Here is an 18,853-nt window from a genome sequence, read left to right on the forward strand (position 1 = left end):
CGCCCCAGAGCGGAAGAGGGAAGTGAACCGGACCAGGCTGGACTAGCCGAGGAAGGGGCGCCGCGGAGGGGAGGCCAGCGTCGCGTCGCGATCCGGGATGTCGAAGAACACGGTGTCGTCGGCCCGCTTCCGGAAGGTGGATGTGGACGAATATGACGAGAACAAGTTCGTGGACGAGGAGGACGGCGGCGATGGCCAGGCCGGGCCCGACGAGGGCGAGGTGGACTCATGCCTGCGGCAATATCCTTCCGCTCGCGGCGGCCCGGGCTGGTGGGGACGCAGGGCAGGAGCTCCCGGGGCCAGCAGGCCGCCTGCACCCCGCGCCCGCGAACTTGCCGGCGCCCTGATTCCTCAGGTGCGCTGTCCTAAGCGGCCGCGCCCTCTCGGGGGGGACAGCGGCCGGCGCCCTGGTGGGCACCGGAGCTCTAGAAATCCCTGCCCGGTGGGGACACGGGCGTCCGGCTTGGAGTCTCGCTTTTCTGTCGGGCGTGTGGTTCGCGGAGCGGGGATAGTTTATTCCTAGCCAGGAGAGATGGAGCGGCTCGCAAATTTGAGGCCCTCTGTACATTCAGCTCAGGAGCTTTCCCATCAGCCGCATTATTGATTAAAAGAAAGGGGTTTGGGCAAGGTTGCATATAATTCATGAACAGGCCAAAGGGAGTTTTCTTCTCCAGAATTCCCAGGTAAAGCTGAAGCCTTTCAGCTGCTAAGAAAAGGCCACTAGAAAAAGGATAGGGAGTGCGTGTAGAGAATTCCTGGGAATAATTTAAGATGAACCCCCAGTGAATAAAGCAGAGAATGAGTCAGTTCTATAAATCAAATCGTTTTTGCTGAAATTGTTTCCTTTCTAGTTAAAATATGGCTGTCAGTTCCTGGTTCCTTGGTTTGCATATTTGAATATTCATAACCTTGAAATTCATTTGCATCGATCCTTTAGAAAAAAAGCAATGTAACAAAAATTCAAATTGGAGCTTTATTAAACTCGTATTCGTTAAGTCTGTTCATACAGCTCTTCCCCTATCAATGAAGTGAGCAAAAATATTAGTGGTAACCACAGCATCGAACATACATATATGTGCCGTATAGATTTAACTTTCATTATCACAACTTTCACATCGGTTGCTACTAATTTACTTATTAAAATACTTGGGGCTTTTTTTTTCTTTTAAAAAGTATTCTATAAAAGACTGTGCAAGCTTGACAGTTTATCACCAACTGTAGATAATTTACTAGCCCTTTTCCACAGACGTGTTGAGCTCATTCTTTGTTTGTAAAATATTTACGGTGGATATACGATATTTTATTAAACTAATGTATTTTAGGTACTTTCTGGTGATTCCTACTGCTGTGTCCATTATTAATTCAGTCTACCTCTTTGTCAGTCCATCTTAAAATACAAAGATATTGTCTCTCGGAGACCAGGAGAGACAGCCCTGGTTGGGTACGACCTATGGAGGAACAAGTGACTGATTCTCCTTTTAGGGAAATGACTGTCTGTCCTGACAGTCTGATTGGCCTTCCGTTTCCCATGCTTGCTAACTCTCAGTAGGTATGGGTGGTCCAGCCCAGTTTGAATAACCTGTAGGAAATAAAGTAAGCTGCCACCTACAGGTCTTGTGGGTTATTACATCATCCAGAGCCCCGTTCATCAGTATTAAGCTGTCAATGCCTGTTCCCTTCTGATTGCCAGGATAATCTGCCGGCATTTCAATGAATACACAGTGTAGTTTTACTATCAAGTTTAGGGGTTGTTTTCCAGTAAGAATCACACGGACAAGATGGTATACTTTGATGGTAAACTGCATCATCTGGTGAATTAATAATTCTTGTGCATATTCTAAGATTTCTTGAATACCCATTTAGACAGTTGTGTGTATTTCACTGGAACGTGTAATCTATTTGATTGATTTCATTATTTTAACCTTCGGTTGACATGTTGGAAACAAACCCATGCAGTTTCCAGTATCAAACATCATGACCACAGTCATTTTTGTTACTGTTAGAAGAGTCAAGTCTAAAAACCAACATTTCCGTAAGCGGGGCCTGCCCTTTTGTGTTCCGCCCTTAACCTTCATTACAGGAAACATGACAGCTGCTCTTCAGGCAGCTCTGAAAAACCCTCCTATTAACACAAAGAGCCAGGCAGCGAAGGTAAGTTGCAAACTACAGCATCTCTTCTGTTTCACTGTTAGCAAAGTTCTTTGACACCCACAGTCAAACATTTTAAGTACTTGCTGTCCTTGACACAAGAGTTTACAATGTGACTTCAGTTTATAATCTGGCCTGAAACTCAGAGATCTCCTGCCTGCACCGGGATTAAATGCATATGCCACCACATCCAGCTTATAACGCACTCCTGATAAGTAAAAATGTCATGAAAATAGCACCAAAATGTGGAGTTAGGATGGTGCCGTGTGGATTCTGTATGCCTTATAAAGGATCTGTTCAGGCTGTTCAAACAGGCTTGAAAAACAACTCACTTTTACAAAACATATTCAGTTGCCTCTTGATTTTCTAAGTTTGTCTTAATTATGTAAATATTAAATATTATAGAACACAAAGGCATGAGCGCATAAAAAGGTGGTCTCCATATGCCTTCCTTGGGTCACAGTTACTGCCTTATATGGTATTACTGCACACCTAAGGGGTTTCTACAAGGGTTTGTAAATAGAATCTTGCACTTCAACTGTCTAGTAATGTACGTGATCTTCTTTCCTTAGCAATAAGATTATTCCTGTGGCATTTTAACTGCTATATGCCAGTGTGTAACATCTTATATGCAACTGATCCCTTTTATTGTACACTAGGTTTTCTAGTTTTTCCTGCTAAAATGAATAATTTTAAATCTTAATTATTTATGTCAATAAAATTCCCAGAAGATGAATGCTAGATCAAAACTGACATTTTTTAAAGGCTGTTGATACACAAAGCGTTACCAAATCCCTCAGAAGAGCTTCACAGCTTAGGGAACTCTTTAGCCTTTTATTGTTTAAAATACAGGCTAACCAAAGCCCTGTGTTCCGAAAGCCGGCGTCTCAGGAACCCAAGAACCTTAAGAACAGTCTACAGATGCATGGTAATTACTGAAGGCACAAAACTTTATACAAGGGAAATTTTTCTTTGCTTCTTGAAAGTTGTTAGGAGCATCATCAAATTTTCAGTCTTACACCTTCTGTTTTTATATGTTTTTTGTTGATTTGGGGGTTTTGTTTTATGTTTTGACAGCTTACAAATAGATGGTTATAGCTCTAGTTACAAAGATATGTAGGGAAATGTTGGTTTATCTTCAAACCAAAGAGAATGTTGGTGGTACAGATCACACCATAGGAACGCCAAAGACACTGTGTTGAACAGAAGGAGCAATGAGCAGTTGGAACAGTCAGGTTTGTGTTCCCTCTGCTTAGATGATACCGAAGGACCTTTGCTTCTGGAACAGGCTCTACCAGAGAAAACGTTTAGCGATAAGTATAGTTAAATCTTAGAAAGTTCTTTTTTAATGTTTTTTAAATGATCTTTTAGGAAAATAACCACTCTTGAAAGATAGTACAAGACAGAGTTACATAAATCAGTTTTCTTCTTTGGTTAGTAGTTTTTTAAGACCAAGAAGTAAAATTTAAATGTTACAATAAATTGTTAAATTTTCCCATCAGTCTATTAGTAAATCCCCAGTTCTACCTTCAGTACTATCAAAAATGTGTTCCTGAGCTGGACGTGGTAGCACGCCTTTAATCCCACAACTCAGGAGTCAGAGACTGGCAGGTCTCTGTAAGCTCCAGACCATCCTGTTCTACAGAGGAAAGTCAAGGACAGCCACAGCTATAAAGAAAAAATCTGTCTCTAAAACAACAAAAAAACAAGAAAAGGGGTTCCTTTCTTCCCACCTCAACCCTCATGCCAACCAGAACCAGCAAGGGTTGTTGGAATCACCCCAGTGGGCGTCCAGGGTTGTTGGAATCATCTCAGTGGCTGTCCTGCTTTTGTCTTACTCCTGCCTCACTGCTGTTCTCCACAGAGATGCCAGATAGTCTTAAATGGGAAACAGACTGGGTCAGTGCTCTTGAAGCTCTCCACTGTCTGGTTTCCCAGTAAAAGCCTGCGCCATTACAGTGACCTGCAGGCCCTCCCGTGGTCTGCCCTTTCCTGTCTTCTCACTTCTGCTCCTGCTTCCCCCACCACCCAGCTCTGCCACATCAGAGTCTTTGGAACACTCTGAACGCTCTGGAACCCACGCTGACAGCACTTGTTCTTCCCTCATCTGCATGCTGGCCACGCTCCCAAGGCATCTCTGCCACAGCCTCCGTGACATCCTTCAAACTCACGTGTCTAAATATTTTATGTATTTACTCTCAGGACCGGGCAGGCAGCATTGTCTTGAAGGTGCTCATCTCTTTTAAAGCTAATGACATTGAGAAGGCTGTTCAGTCTCTGGACAAGAATGGTGTGGACCTCCTAATGAAGTATATTTATAAAGGCTTTGAGAGCCCTTCTGACAATAGCAGTGCTATGTTACTCCAGTGGCACGAAAAGGTAAGTCACAACTTAGAGAGCTTGTACCACAGAGAAAAGTACCTCTGTCCCCTGAAAGTCAGTGACTTGATTGTACATCTTCATTAAAATGAAAAGTTTGTGTGATCGTAAAAGATTGCCATTTGCACTGCATATTTATTTGCATGTATTTAGTATATAAGTGATTATATACTTGAAATATGAATTCTTTTACACTCATCAAAGGATAGAAATAACCCAAGGTGAAGGATTCATATGTGGTACCTACAAACATTGGGGTGTTAGGCTCTGTTTGATGGGCTCTACCCTTGTTTACAGTTCATTTATTCCTCACTAGCTCTGTGAGGTACATACATGTCTTTTGGGGGAGGGGTAGTTTTTCAAGACAGGGGCTCTATGTATAGTCTTGGCTGTCCTGGAATTCACTTTGTAAACCAGCCTGGCCTTGAACTCAGAACCATCTGCCTCTGTCTCCTGGGTTGCTGGGATTAAAAGCATCCACCACCACCCAGGTACATATGACTTTATTATCTTCAGTTTGCAGATGAAGAGCCACCTCTGAAACCCAAACTGATAGAGGTCTAGAATAGCCTCAGGACCATAGTGACATCAATTGGGAACTCCTTATAATACAAACATTCATCTGAGAACTTTATAAATAAATATATTAACTCATGTAATCTTTAAAAAATACTAGAAGGAAGAACTCTTGTAGGCGAGAAGATTAGCACATGTGTTGTCCGGTTTCTCCAAAGTCTCCAGGGTCAGCTTTCTGAGTGCTCAAGTTCAGTAGGTCTCTGATACACCCTTTGCAGCATCTTCTGGTGGCTGCTATAGTGTCCTAACTGGCTTGCACCATTCTGTTTTCTACCCAACCACTAGAATGAGCTCTAAAATCCAAAGGTATCTTGTCATTCGTTGACCACCCTTAGTACCAGCCTTTCCCTGAATACACCCCACCCTCACCTCTAGACTGTTTTCTGGCATCAGGCTGACAGCCTCCCTGACCTTTCTTGCCATCCTAAGCATATGCCCTTACTCTGCTTCAACAGCACTCTAAGATAAGTCACAGCGCTTCAGATACAGCACGGAGGTGCTCTTGTGTAAATGTCCTACAGTTGACCAAATAAGTACACCACAATTTCTAATTGCTAATATTTAGTCTTGACTCCCAGTTATTTAAGTCAGAGATTCCAAGTTAGAGATCAGCTCTTAACTTTTAAGTAGTATCTTCTTACCACAGGGGGGAAATCTGCAGACTAAGTGGAAGTTGGGATAACTTGTCCCAGTCTCAGGTTCTTCCCAACCTCAGGCAGGATGGGAGATGGAGAATGTTCTGAATTTATGTTTGAATAATGTTTTAGTCAGAGACATTGTGCTGCAGACATCTTAAACATTATTTGACAAGGTATACTCGAATAGTGACGAGTGTCTATTTGGAAGTAGGTTCACATGGGCAGGAACCCTGAGAGGCTGGTTTTTGGTTTTTGTTTTGTCCTAGTAATAAGACTGTCACTAGTCTCATGCTGAGACCTGCCAGGGCAAAATGGGTGCTCGGGAAGTGCTTACCAAGTTACCAAGGGTTCGGTGTTTGCTAACCTTCACTTTCCTTATGACCTTCCCTGTGTCTGCTTTCAGGCACTGGCTGCTGGAGGAGTGGGGTCCATTGTCCGTGTTCTGACTGCCAGAAAAACCGTGTAGTCCAGCTGGACCTGGGCATTGTTCACAGGCGTGGGGGTCGCTGGTACAAAGACGAAAACAACCAAACGGCACCGCTGCCCTGCGGGTAGCATCTGTTTCTCTCAGCTTTGCCTTCTGCTTCCTTTTTCATATCTATAAAGAAGAAAATGACATATCAGTTTCCTTTCATGAAAATTGAAATAATGTGGAGAAAACATTGTCTCAGTGGGGCGTTTATCCTTTCATAACCTTGTCAATAACGTGTCCCATCCTGTAATTTATATTCAAGTTTGATTGTGCAATTTCTAACTCTGTTGGCTGGTTTAAGGGTTTTACTTTATTTTTAACCAGTACTGAGAGATGTGATCAAAGTTAAGACCAGTTTCCTAACTCATTGCTGGTCAAGAAGTGATCTTTATTTTTAAAAATGAGAGACTGGCAGCTATTAACTTTGCAAAACTGGACTACACTTCCCTTACTTAAGCAAAATGTGTTTCCAGAACAAGTAGTGGGTGAACTCCACTTCCAGTCTACAGCTTTCCTTCTGCTTGCCTCCAGATGACTCTATCAGTATAAGTGTGCTACTTCCTGTTAGCATCCAATTATGGCCTCTCAATCTCTTTGTGGTGACCCAGGGTCCAGAGCAAGGAGTCTTGCTCTATATAAATATATTTACACAATATAAGCGCCTCTTTGGCACAAACACCCCATTTCCTTCTGATAATAAGGCTGCCCGGGGAAACTGTCCCAAGTCAAAGAAAGGACTCCAGCAGCCTCTGAATGAAATACTTTCATCAGAAATAAGGTAGCCTTAGGCATTTACACAAGTATTCACTGTAACATTTCATATGCCCGATGATGTCTTCAGTGTTTCAGGTAATGGAGATCTCAGAAAACTTGGTTCTGATCCAAATACATAGTCTGTTTCAGTTCAGTGTTTTATAAGAAAGAAAAATACCACATAGTAAAAGAAAAAAGGGTTTACTTTGTTGGACAAACCAAATTGGTTCTCAAAAAAATGACCGGTGCTTGTAAAAAGTTATTATTACAAAGTAGTTCTGAAACCAACCACCTGAATGCGTGTGGCCAAGAGGGACTCAGCCTGGTTGTCTTTCCCTGAGATGCCAATTCCAGAGTCGCTGACTGAGGTGAGAACCAGCACAGAAACTCTATACACTGCTGTTTTTGATACCTGCTTTTTTGTTTTGTTCTGTTTTGTAAAATTATGATAAACTTCAGAAAATAAAATGTCAGTGTTGAGTAATTTTTGTTCTTAATTGAGTACTTGAAATCTCCAGCAGTTAAGGAGAAGAGCGTCCAGTGCTGCTGTCTGGGAGGATGTATGAAGCCACTCGGTGGAGAGAAGAGCTAAGGATGTCACTGCTGAGGTGCTTTGTTCCACTGTAACCCTCTGGGTCAAAGCAAGACATATCAGTGACCTAGAGGACCAAATACTGTACCTGTCAAAGACACTCCCAGTTTCCAAACTCTCCCTTGTTAGACCTCAGACCTATTTCTCACGCCTGTCTACTCGGCGGCTTTGCTTTTCAACTGTCCTGATTCCTGCTCTACTCAGATTAGGACTCTGGCTAAGAGAAGCTAAGCAGTTCCTGTGGGAGGTAGTCAAAGCAGGTATAGCACAACCACCACCTTAGAAACGAGTGAGTGTGCTTATACTGTTTCTGTGACCTAAAGTTCTGGGGCAAATGCTGGAATTCTTATTTTAGATTCACAGGAACACATATAGCTAAGTGAGTGTGTAGATGGACAAACAGTACAGACAGGAGTGATTCCGGGTGGTGCCAGCTGGAGACTGGGCTCAACAGGCGTGTCCGTCTGGGCCATGGTAACTAACAGACCATCCAGGTACTTTGGTACCCAGTGGTTCTTCATTGCCCTTGGAGCCAGAGGTCAGTGTCAGGTGATTTTAGTTGTATTTTACCTCATTCTTGAGTTTCTGACCCTGGAGCTTACCAGGAACTTGACTGAGTTGCCAGCCAATCGCTGGGGATCCTCCTGCGCCCTCCTCCCCAGTGCTGAGGTTACAGACACCCCCATGTGTGACTTGTCTAAACTCAGGCCCTCATTCTCATCTCAGCAAGCCCTTTGCCATCTTCCACCTGTCTCTTCCTTTCATCTCGGTGCTTAGGTTTGATTTGGATTGACCCTGTTCTGTATAGAGAAATTATCTCAATTTTTAGTCCAGACTGGCCTCAAACAGTAGACCTACCTCAGCCTCTGCCTGGGATTGTGTACTGGGATTCGTACCATCGGGCTTGTTTTCAAAAGGAGGGGAAGTTGGAAATCTCAGTACTTCAGACTGAGGCAGGCAGATCATGAGCCCGTCTGTGCTAGCTAAGAACCTGTCGTAGCAAACCAAGGACTGACAGTGTAGCCCAGTGGTAGGAGCTAGCCTGTGCAGGGTCCTCATCTCAATCCCCACACACCAAGGATGGACTCGTCTTTTTGTTCCTAGGTAGTGGCACCATTTAGAAAATGGTTAATACGCTGGTGACTTCAAGAAGTCCATTGCCACACAGGTAAAACCTGTAGAGTGGCACAGATTAATCACATCGGCTGTGTCAAAAGAATAGGACTTGAGTCTTGTTGCTCTTACCTGCATTGAGAAATAAGCCTTAAGTATCTAAAACCTGGGACCTGCAGTTTAGCAGGTGACTGAATGCAGTTGGTGTTGGGTAAACAGCAAAAGCAGCCAAAGCCTGTATGTCATCATACTATGTCTTAAAAGGATGGGAAGGACAGGGTGCCCAAGGGACATAAACAGAAGACACTTTACTCTTGTGGCCTAAGGAGTCTCCTCAGGATTCAAGATGACAAGGAAATTAGAGGCTGGTTTTGTTTTAGCCAAATAAATAGTTGCTCATTTAGTCTTTTACATGAGAGTTAAGTTTTATAAGAAAAGCATCTTAAATTAGCAACAGAGAGCTCTTTGTTATAGGTGATTCTAGCTCATCTTTATAAACGGTCAATTCTGCCTCCTGCTGTTGACCTTACTACCTTGTTACTAAGACACTAGTAGTCCAACATTCGTCCAGCTAGCCCAAAATTAACAGTGATTTTACATGAATTTAATGCCAACTCTAAAATACAGCAGGACCCTGAAGACATCCCTATTTTGTGGTAGTGTGACTTAATTTTCAAAACCAGAATCTCAGTGACAGAGGAATTAAAAAGAATAGCCCACCCCTTCGAGGAACCTACAGAAACTCAGTCTGCTAACATCGGAACTCCTTACACCAAAGCTGCTTGGGCTGCGTGGGCAAGAAAGCCGCATGTACAAGTGGAGCCTAGTCTTTTCTCTAAAACCCCCAAGCCCTGCCCCTTGGATACTTGTGAGCCTTTTATGAACAAAAGCTGACACATGAGAAGCCAGAAAGGTTGAAAAGGTTCCCCAACAATGAGGAAACTGCTTAGCACCACGCTCAGCCATTTTCTCTCAGCATGACTTAAAACCCAATCACCAAAGACCATGTGCAACACAAACTCAGCCACTTTCCCTGTGGAGTTACGCTCACAGGCATCTTCCTCTAGTAGTTGACAGTTACCTGTAGAATTCTGTTTGCACAGATGATGTATTTTAACTTATTGCTATTTCGGTTTTGTGACAGTTCCATTTAGCAAGAACCAGGGCAACACTCTTACATTAGATTCACCAAACTCAAGGGATGTCCTGGTCGTAACTAGACTTTGGTAATTTTACACTTCTTACAGGCAAAATACCAAAAAGCCCCAAAATGATCAAGAATGAAAGAGATACACTAAGCACTAAATTAAACCAGTGCCTTTTAACATTCACAAAGGTGTTCTCTTCCTAGACCTCTTCCCATCTCCCTCTTCGCCTCCGCCTGCATTCCTGAGAGGACTCCAGGTCAGCCATCTTTGTGCACGCTGGTAGGTACCTCCTCTCCCTCAAGCAGGGGCAGCTTGGGGAGCCTCCAGGGCCAGTGTGTTCGGCCTGCAGGTGGCACTGCTTCCCACTGCCAGCCCAGGGACAGGCTCCTGGGCCAGCTTGCTTTCCTACTTGTTTCTTTGTGTCCCACCCAAGTTTAGTATAATGAACACAGATTCTCTCTCCGTACCTCACCTCTCTAGAACAATTCCTTAAGTTCCACACCGCATGAAAGCAGGCAGGGCACTCCTGACCCGCTTTCTAAGATGTTCCTTACCTTCCGGCTCTGTTTAGTTCGTGCCCTGAGGTGGCTGCCCTTGGAACTTTCTAGTGACTCATGTGACACTGCTAAAGTCACAGTAGCTGTATCACCTTTCCTGGATAGAGTTAGTTTTTGTCTAAAGGCGCCAGCCCAATGCCATAACTGACCGTGGCTAGCATGCTTCATTTTGTTTCTCTCAAAGTCAAATCAAGATTGCAGAAGCAGCCTTTGCTAAAGAGTTTCTTCATCTGATGCTGTGTTAAATAAAGTTCGGTGTCTTTTGTATCTCACCATTTTCCTTTTTACTCATTTGTTTTCAAAGAAAGAATTTGCTCATCTAGTAGTAATTTTCCCACTTACCTAGTAGTCCTCTTGACAAAGAATGTAATTTTTGTATGTGCATTGATGTTTTACCTGCATGTATGTCTGTGTGGGGGTGCCAGATCCCTTGGAACTGGGGTTACAGATAGCTATGAGCTACCTTATGGTCAATTAAGAACCTGTACTCTTAACCACTGAGCCATCTCTCCAGCCCCAAGAAGGTAACGGAGTATAAACATTCACAAGTAAATACCTATAAATTCCCCCTTTTGCCTGTGTGCATGCTAGCACCTTATATATGTATTCTCACCTTGTTCTCATTGAATATGTAGTCCGTGATAACTTCTTAATCATATGAAAAAAGTATGTTAATTGCAGAATATTCTTTTGTATAGATACATAGACAGCCTTCTCTCCATTTCCATCTTGGTTTAAATTTCAGTGCTGCTATGACATGGTAAACAAGTCTGTTTACACACATGGTAAACAAGTCTGTTTACACACATTCAAACCTCCTAGGAGACTTCGAAAAGCAATGTTTTAGAACAAAGTATAGTATTTTGAGATGTGTTGCTGAATTGCCTTGCTCTGAAGTCATACCCATTCCACTTACTCTAACGGTGTAGAATGCTTGCTCCCCTACCCCATTTCCTAGCCCCGGGGGTCATTAAACATGTTGTATGTGTGTGCATGCACAAGTGTATGAAGGTTATGCACAAGCAGGTAGGGAGGGCAGAGGCCAACTTTAGATGTCTTACTCCAGTCTTCCCGTCTTATTGCTTAATCGGGGTTTCTCACTGAACCTGGAACTGGACATTTGCGTTAGATCCTCTGTGGTCTGCATCCCCAACCCTGATGACAGACACGCTCCTGATTCACTACTGAGCCATCTCCACAGCCTAAGAATTCTTAAACCTAAGCGTTTAAAGTTAGAGTCACCTGTTTCTCCACATAAACACCCGGAAGGTTCTCTTATTGCTCTTAAAGCACAAGCTCATTGCTGTGACTTAGGTCACCATGTCGTGTCTCTGCCCTGGCCTTATTGGTCATCCTTAGTCTCTGAGCCCAGCCCCACTGGTTTCCCCCTGAGTATTCCCTCCACTCCAGCCCTTCCTTCTTACTACCTAGTCACATAACTAAGTCCTTATTCTAGTTAGCACCTCAGGAAAACCATCTCCATCCCATCTGATATGAATGTCCCTTGTCACTTTGAAAAGCAATAGCCCTTGTGTAGGGTTGGCATTATTATAATCTACATCCATTTGTATGATTATTCGGTCATTGATACACTATATACGGCTCATGAAAATAGGCACTGTATTTTTGCTCACTCTAGCTCACCCAAGCCTACCGCTCAGGGCAAGTTAATTATCTTTTACCAGGCAAGATTACCGAATCTAATGACTCAGAGAAAGTATTCTGTGTAACTGAGTACTGAAAATAATAATAATGTGTTACCTACCGCCATGTAACAAATCACTCCAGACCCCAGTAGCTTAGAACAATAATGGCTTCCTCTGACAGTTTTGTGGGTCAGGAATTTAGTAGTGGCTTCCTGAGTCTGTCTTACTTTGAGTTCCTCATGTGCTTGTGGTTGGGTGGCAGTGTGGGCCACACCCAGAAGTCTTGTTGGAGGCTGCGCAGCTCTCCCACAGGCATGTGCTCACGTGGCTGACGGGAGTGGGCCCCTCCACAGGCACAAGGCAGGAGACACAGTTCGTTATGACCCAGCATTAGGAGTCACATGCCATCAAGTCTACATCCTCATTGGTCGCCTTGGTCAGCTGATTCCTGTGGAAGAGGAGTACACACAGTGTGACTCAGGAAACAGGAATGTTTGCTGCCATCTTGAAGGTTGGTTACCACGGAGATCTCTGGTCAGCACTTCCATATTTAGACCCCTTCCATATTTACACAAAGGAACAGCATTAGTCCCTGAGTCCTTGCTACCTTCCTGGAAGGCTTAGTTCCCAACTTTAGCCTCAGGCAATGAAAATCCTGAGGTGACCCTCCCATACAGAAAGCATTAATTTTTAATGATTAAGTTATTATGCCTCGGGGTTCAGCCACATGCAAGTATTTATGTTTTGAGAAGAGTGGAAGGGAGGAACAGAGGAAGGGAGAGAGAGGGGGAGACAGACAGATGGGGAAATGGGGAGAGAACTAAAGTTTCAAGAGAGGTTTAGGATACCATTTGTTTCCTCTAGTTCCCGGGAGTCAAAGGTTTGGCCCAGCTTAGCTGAGTCCTCTGATTAGGGATTCCTGGAGCCACAGATAAAACGGAATGGTGTGGGAGGTGCCTTTTCTCGATTGGCAAGTAGCTGATCCACCTGATATCAGGCTGTCCTCTGGGCCACACAGACTCTCAATAGTGAGGCTCCAGACATAGCATCTGGCTCCCTCAAAGACAGCGAGTGAGAGAAAGAACTAACGGGAAGCCAAGGCTTCTGACAGCTGGAAACTTGGAAGTGGCATCCCCGTACTTCTGGAGTTTCTCTCTTTGAAGCAAGGCACATGTCCAGCCCACAGTCATGAGGAAGAGACTCTATAATATGGGCATTAGGAAGCAGGGGTTCCCAGAGACCGAGGCTGCCCGCCACCTCAGAACCCTGTGGTACAGAGCACCCCTATACTCCATGGAGAGCTTCATTTTACAACCTACCGCATTTTACTTTCTCAGCTTTGGAACCAACAAAACCTGCTGCTAGCCTAGCCTGGGAGTTTCTGGGTGTACCATTCAGTGATTGTAACATTTTTTCTTCTTTCAAAACTAATACTGTATCATTACCCATTTCAAATGAAAATGTTAAAGCTATAAATGGACAGCCCGCCCTCCATCCCTTTGCTAGATAGCCAGTGTTAACTACAGCAAAGGCCTCTCCCTCCTCACTCACTGTTTTTATGTATTTGCTGTTATCTGCATATATTGGCTACACAACAAAGTAAATTTCATTCTGACACTTTCATTCACATTTGTATTAGTCGGGTCACTCTGGTTGTGACCTTGAGGATCACTTAGCCAGGGGATCCATTTTAGCAATGTCAGACCAATGACTGAAAATAAACAATAAACTTGTAAGCCTTTAGGTCTGTGTGTGTGTGTGTGCCTGTCTGTCTCTCTGTGTCTCATGTGTGTGTCTGTGTGTCTCTATGTGTGTGAGAGTGTGTCTGTGTGTGTGTGAGTGTGTCTGTGTGTGTGTCTCTGTGTGTGTATGTGTGTGTTTCTCTGTGTGTCTCTGTGTGTGAGTGTGTCTGTGTGTGTCTCTGTGTGTGAGTGTGTCTGTGTGTGTGTGAGTGTGTCTGTGTGTGTCTCTGTGTATGTGTGTGAGAATATCTATGTGTGTCTCTGTGTGTGTGAGTGTGTCTATGTGTGTCTCTGTGTGAGTGTGTGTGTGTGTGTGTGTGTGGGGGTGGGTGGGTGGGTGTGTTAGTGGATAGGCATTAGAGTGATAAAAGGGAAACTAATTGACCTCCTGAGCATGTGTGTGTGAACCCTGAGGCACAGTAACTCGGTCATTAAAAGGTAGTGCTCTCTGTATGTCGGGTCACCTCAGCATTGTTACTGCCTAAGGTTGAGGTTGGGAGTTGAGCCTTCTAGGGGGAGTAGAGGAGCCTCAAGGAAGGATGCTTAGCCAGAGGAACTTTTCTCCCCCACCCTTTCCTGATACCTATACTAGAATTCTCTTTTGTTGTGGCTTGATGTTGTTGTTATAAAGTGATCTGAGCCAGACTTGGTGGCACACGCCTTTAATCCAGCACTCAGGAGGCAGAAGCAGGTAAATCTGTGTGAGTCTGAAGCCAGCCTGCTCAATATATTGAGTTCTACGACAGCCAAGGTTATAGAAAACCCTACAAAAGGTTCTCCAAAAATTCTTTAGGTTTTCGCCATAGTTTCACAATAGCTTGGCCATCTTTGCATGTCAGTATCTATCAATCTATCCCTTTCTGTTTCTCTACCGTATGTGCACACGTGTATGTGCATGTGCGTGTGTCTGTGTACCACATCACCCCTTATTTCTCGGTTACCATTTAGATCCTTTCCCAATCTCACCTTTGATGAGCATCACACCAATGTTGTGTGTCTACTGGGATGTACTTGTGCAGTGGCATATTTCAGTAGAGTGGCCTGCTGACTCAGTGCAGGTTACACGTGTATTTCACAGGGCCTCACATGTCCCCCAGCAAGCTCTCTCCAACTTCCAGAGCTAACAAGGAGCATCGCTCAGAGTGAAGCTTCTGGATGAATTGATCTATGGCAGTTTTAGAGGATGCATGGTCCTGATACTGCCGGGATGCCTGAGAGCGGCAGGGGCAACTTCCTCTAACAAAGACTGAAGCCAGGTGTGGTGGTGCACGTGTAATTCCCACACTAGGGAATCTGAGGGAGAGGAATCGTGAGTGTGAGGACAACCTACAGAACAAGACCCTGTCTCAAAACAACCAAAGGGCCAGCGAGGGCTCAGGGGGTACAGGGGCTTTGCCGCTTCACTTGCCAACTTGAGTTTGACCCCCAGAACTTCTAAGAATTGTCTTCTGACCTCCACAAATTCATCATGGTTTGTGAGAGCCTACATGGAAACACAGACATATATACATCACATATATGCACAGAGGTGAACACATACTTACACACATATACAATTTATTTATGTATTCGTTTATTTATCTATTTATTGCTTTTGGGGGGACAGAGTCTCACTATATAGCTCTGGCTGTCCTGGAACTCACTGTATAGACCAGTCTGGCCTCAGCCCAACCTGGGTAACATGAGATCCTGTCTTAAAAGAATGAAATAAACCATAAAAATCATGCCTGTGATCACAGGCGTCAGGTCGGGACTCGCGGCTCTGCCTTGTGTTGGTGTGCTGCTAGTCCAGAAGACAGCAAGGGTAGCCGAGTTCATGCCGTAGCAGGACGACCCTGAGACGAATCCGTGGAAAGCAGCTCCTCGTCTGGGGAAGGACACGCCTGTGAATGCTGAGCCCAGAACAGACGCAATGGGTCTCCCATCTGCTACGTGGATTGGTGACAGACTTCCTTTCTGTGAACATAGACTGCATCAGGCAGAGCCTGTGGCTGAGACAGTACCAGTGGTAGTGGAGGCTGGCTCTGAAGTCTGAACGTGCATGGGTAGAGTAAAAGGAATTCAAACAGAAACGCCCAAAAACAATTGGTACCAAAAAGTAGACTCTTGCATCAACAGACCAAACTGTTCCAGGTACTAAACTGTCCTCAGGACCTCCTTTTGGAGGATTCTGGTGGCTGTGTTCACAGCCTTCGCCTCGCTGTCGCTCTCTAACGCCAGCGCCGCCTCTCCCTTGCTGAGCTCCAGCGAAGGAGAAGGGGGGTAAGTACGGAGGCGCCCGTACCAAGGCTCGTACAAAGCACACTGCCCGCAAACCCACCGGTGGTAAAGCACCCAGGAAACAACTGGCTACAAAAGCCGCTCGCAAGAGTGCGCCCTCTACTGGAGGGGTGGAGAAACCTCATCGTTACAGGCCTGACGCTGCGGCACCCCGTGAAATCAGCCGCTATCAGAAGTCCCCTGAACTTCTGATTCGCAAGCTCCCCGGTCAGCGCCTGGTGCGAGAAATTGCTCAGGACTTCAAAACAGATCTGCGCTTCCAGAGAGCAGCTATTGGTGCTTTGCGGGAGGCAACTGAGGCCTGTCTGGTTGGCCTTTTTGAAGATACCAACCTGGGTGCTATCCATGCCAAACGCGTAACGATTATGCTGAAAGATGTCCAGCGAGCACACCGCACGCACGAAGACCGAGCTTAAGAGTCCACTATGAAGGGAAACATTTCATTCTCAATATATATATATTTTTTTTTCCTCTTCCTGTTATCAGTAGACTGTGGCCAAATAATGGAGTAGACCTTGGTGGCCAGCTGTAGGAATGTCATCTAAAGGTTTAGCAGGGAAGAAGGAATGGGGGAAGGGCACAGGCCTGTCAGAGCCACATTTGCCATGCCAGGGCCTACTGGAGCCTTTCAGCCACCCCACACCTACTAAATGGGGCGTGCGTATTCAGTTCCACGAGCTGAGTGGTCATCTATCAAGCCCCAATATGTTCCCAACCCAGTAAAGTTTACACACAGCCAGGGACCTAAGGTCCTTTGCTGAGCAAAGGAAGTATGAGGCAAGCAGCTGACGTAGAAACCCAGTTTGAGTGCTCAAGAGTGGTTGCGGAACAGCATCTAAAGCAAGAGTGCTCATAGGCGCTGGTCAGATATGGCTTCAGAAAGAGAAGGAGGGAGGGAGGGAGAGAGGGAGAGAGGGAGAGGGAGGTGGGAGAGAGAGGTGGGAGAGGGAGGGAGGGAGAGGGAGGGGGAGAGGGAGGGGGAGAGGGAGGGGGAGAGGGAGGGAGAGGGAGGGAGGGGGAGAGGGAGGGAGAGGGGAGAGGGAGGGAGGGAGGGAAGGAGAGGGAGGGGAGAGGGAGAGGAAGGGAGGGAGGGAGAGAGAGAAAGGGGGTCTGGAAATCAGAGGGTAGGCTAGAATGTGGATCCTAACCTTCCACCTATTTTTGAGAGCCAGGTCAGCTGGCCTGCAAGCTTCCCGGGATTACAGACAAGTGCTACCACATCCAGTTTTTACTTGGCTTCTGGGGATTTGAACTCACGACCTCTTCCTTGTGTGGAAAGCAGTTAAGCACTAAGTGTTCTCTGGTAGCTTAGTGCTTACTGATTTTTTTAAACTATTTTTAAGGTTTTCTCCAGTTGTATGTGCATGAACATTTTGCCTGCCTGTGTGTATAGATGCATATCCCATACATGTCATGCCCAAGGAGACCAGAAGAGGGCATCAGATCCCCTGGAACTGGAGCCACAGACTATGCGAGCTTCTATATTGGTGCTGGAAACAGGAAGGTCCTCAGCAAGAGCAGCAAGTGGCTTTAACTGCTAAGCCATCCGTCCAGGGGGCAGTGTTTGTTTGATTTGTTAGAGGAAATAAAATGGGTTTACAGCGGAACTGCCCTTGACAAACTGAACTCTATGACTGACAACAGCATATTGTGACTGGGTGCAGCGCTTTGCGGGGGTGGAGGAGTGGGGGTGTTCTTCTTACCTCTCGCTTTCAAGAGCACCCGCTTTGGAAGCTGACAGGTCGGCTTTCATACCTGTCATATGTGAGGTCCGTAAACCTTGAAGAACTTGCAGGACCCAAGACCCTACTTTTGTCATCAGCGTGTTGTTGTTGTTGTTGTTGTTGGAAACAATGAGATAATTCCCACAAAGCACATTAAGCCTTCAGAAAGGAACTGGTATTATGTAACAAATTTTGTGAGCTATAATAATTTTATAAAATAAATAACTTAATTTTAAAAAAGGAAAGAAAAGAAAGGAAGTGGTTTTAGAGTTCCTGTTGCCCTGGAGGAACTCAAAACTCAGCCCTACGGCCATTACATTCCTACCTGACCCCTCCCTCCTCTACACACCTACTACGGAAGCCCTTAGCCAGCTAATTTGGTTGCTGCTCTCTTCACATCTGTCCTCACTGCCTCTGAGGCATGTCCCACATCTAGAGATTGTGCCCTGGGCCTGAAGTGCATACCTCATCACCCCGCCCTGGGCCTGAAGTGCATACCTCATCACCCCCGGGAAGAATTTCCGGGAGTCCCTGCTCTTGACACTCAGTTCTCCTGAGCTTGCACAGTAATCGTGATCTGAGCTGTGCTCCGCCCCAAGTAGCTGCTTTGTTCTCTATAGGAAGGAGGCGGCGGGGCTCACTCAGGAAGGAGCAGATAACATGGACAGGAATTAACCACAGACTAGCCAATGTTTCAGACTCTTGAACCTGCCTGAGACCCACAGGGAGGGAGACGCGGGGCCAGGGGTGACGTGCCAGTCCCACCTGTGTGGAGCATCAAGCTCCCCCAAATTGTGGGGAGCACCTCCTCGCATCTCAGTGTTCACTGAGAAAGTAGCCCACCTTGTCTCCTTAGCTCCTACTACTCCCTGAGCACATTCCGACTTGCTGCCTCTCCTCCTCCCGCCCCCCAACCATCTCCTCTCCTCCCTCTCTGAAGAGTTCTGGTCCTGACATGACTGCGTTTCCTCATTCTTCTCAGGCCGCAGTGACATGTTCTCACAGACAAAATGCTCACACCACCACCACCAACAGCAACAATAATGGTCACAGCAGCTACTCCCAGCACTATGCCCTGGGCGAGC

At 45.5% G+C, this 18,853-nt stretch overlaps 1 protein-coding gene across 1 annotated transcript; it reads left to right on the forward strand.

The window, feature by feature from the left end:
* ARPC5 (actin related protein 2/3 complex subunit 5) lies at window positions 1-7,450 on the forward strand. The gene is made up of 4 exons (XM_080918315.1): window positions 1-240; window positions 2,079-2,151; window positions 4,351-4,527; window positions 6,145-7,450. Exons 1-4 carry the CDS (start codon window positions 98-100, stop codon window positions 6,205-6,207), a joined length of 456 nt encoding a protein of 151 aa, XP_080774441.1. The 5' UTR covers window positions 1-97; the 3' UTR covers window positions 6,208-7,450.
* The last annotated feature ends 11,403 nt before the right edge of the window (window positions 7,451-18,853 follow it).

Source organism: Micromys minutus (genome assembly GCF_963924665.1).
Source record: "Micromys minutus genome assembly, chromosome: 6".
Classification (NCBI taxonomy): Eukaryota; Metazoa; Chordata; class Mammalia; order Rodentia; family Muridae; genus Micromys; species Micromys minutus.

Coding starts and splice junctions, on each gene's coding strand:
- ARPC5 (XM_080918315.1), top strand. CDS start 98: ATGTCGAAGAACACGGTGTCGTCGGCCCGCTTCCGGAAGGTGGATGTG. Junction 2,152..4,350: donor CAAAGAGCCAGGCAGCGAAG/GTAAGTTGCAAA, acceptor ATTTACTCTCAG/GACCGGGCAGGCAGCATTGT. Junction 4,528..6,144: donor TACTCCAGTGGCACGAAAAG/GTAAGTCACAAC, acceptor GTCTGCTTTCAG/GCACTGGCTGCTGGAGGAGT.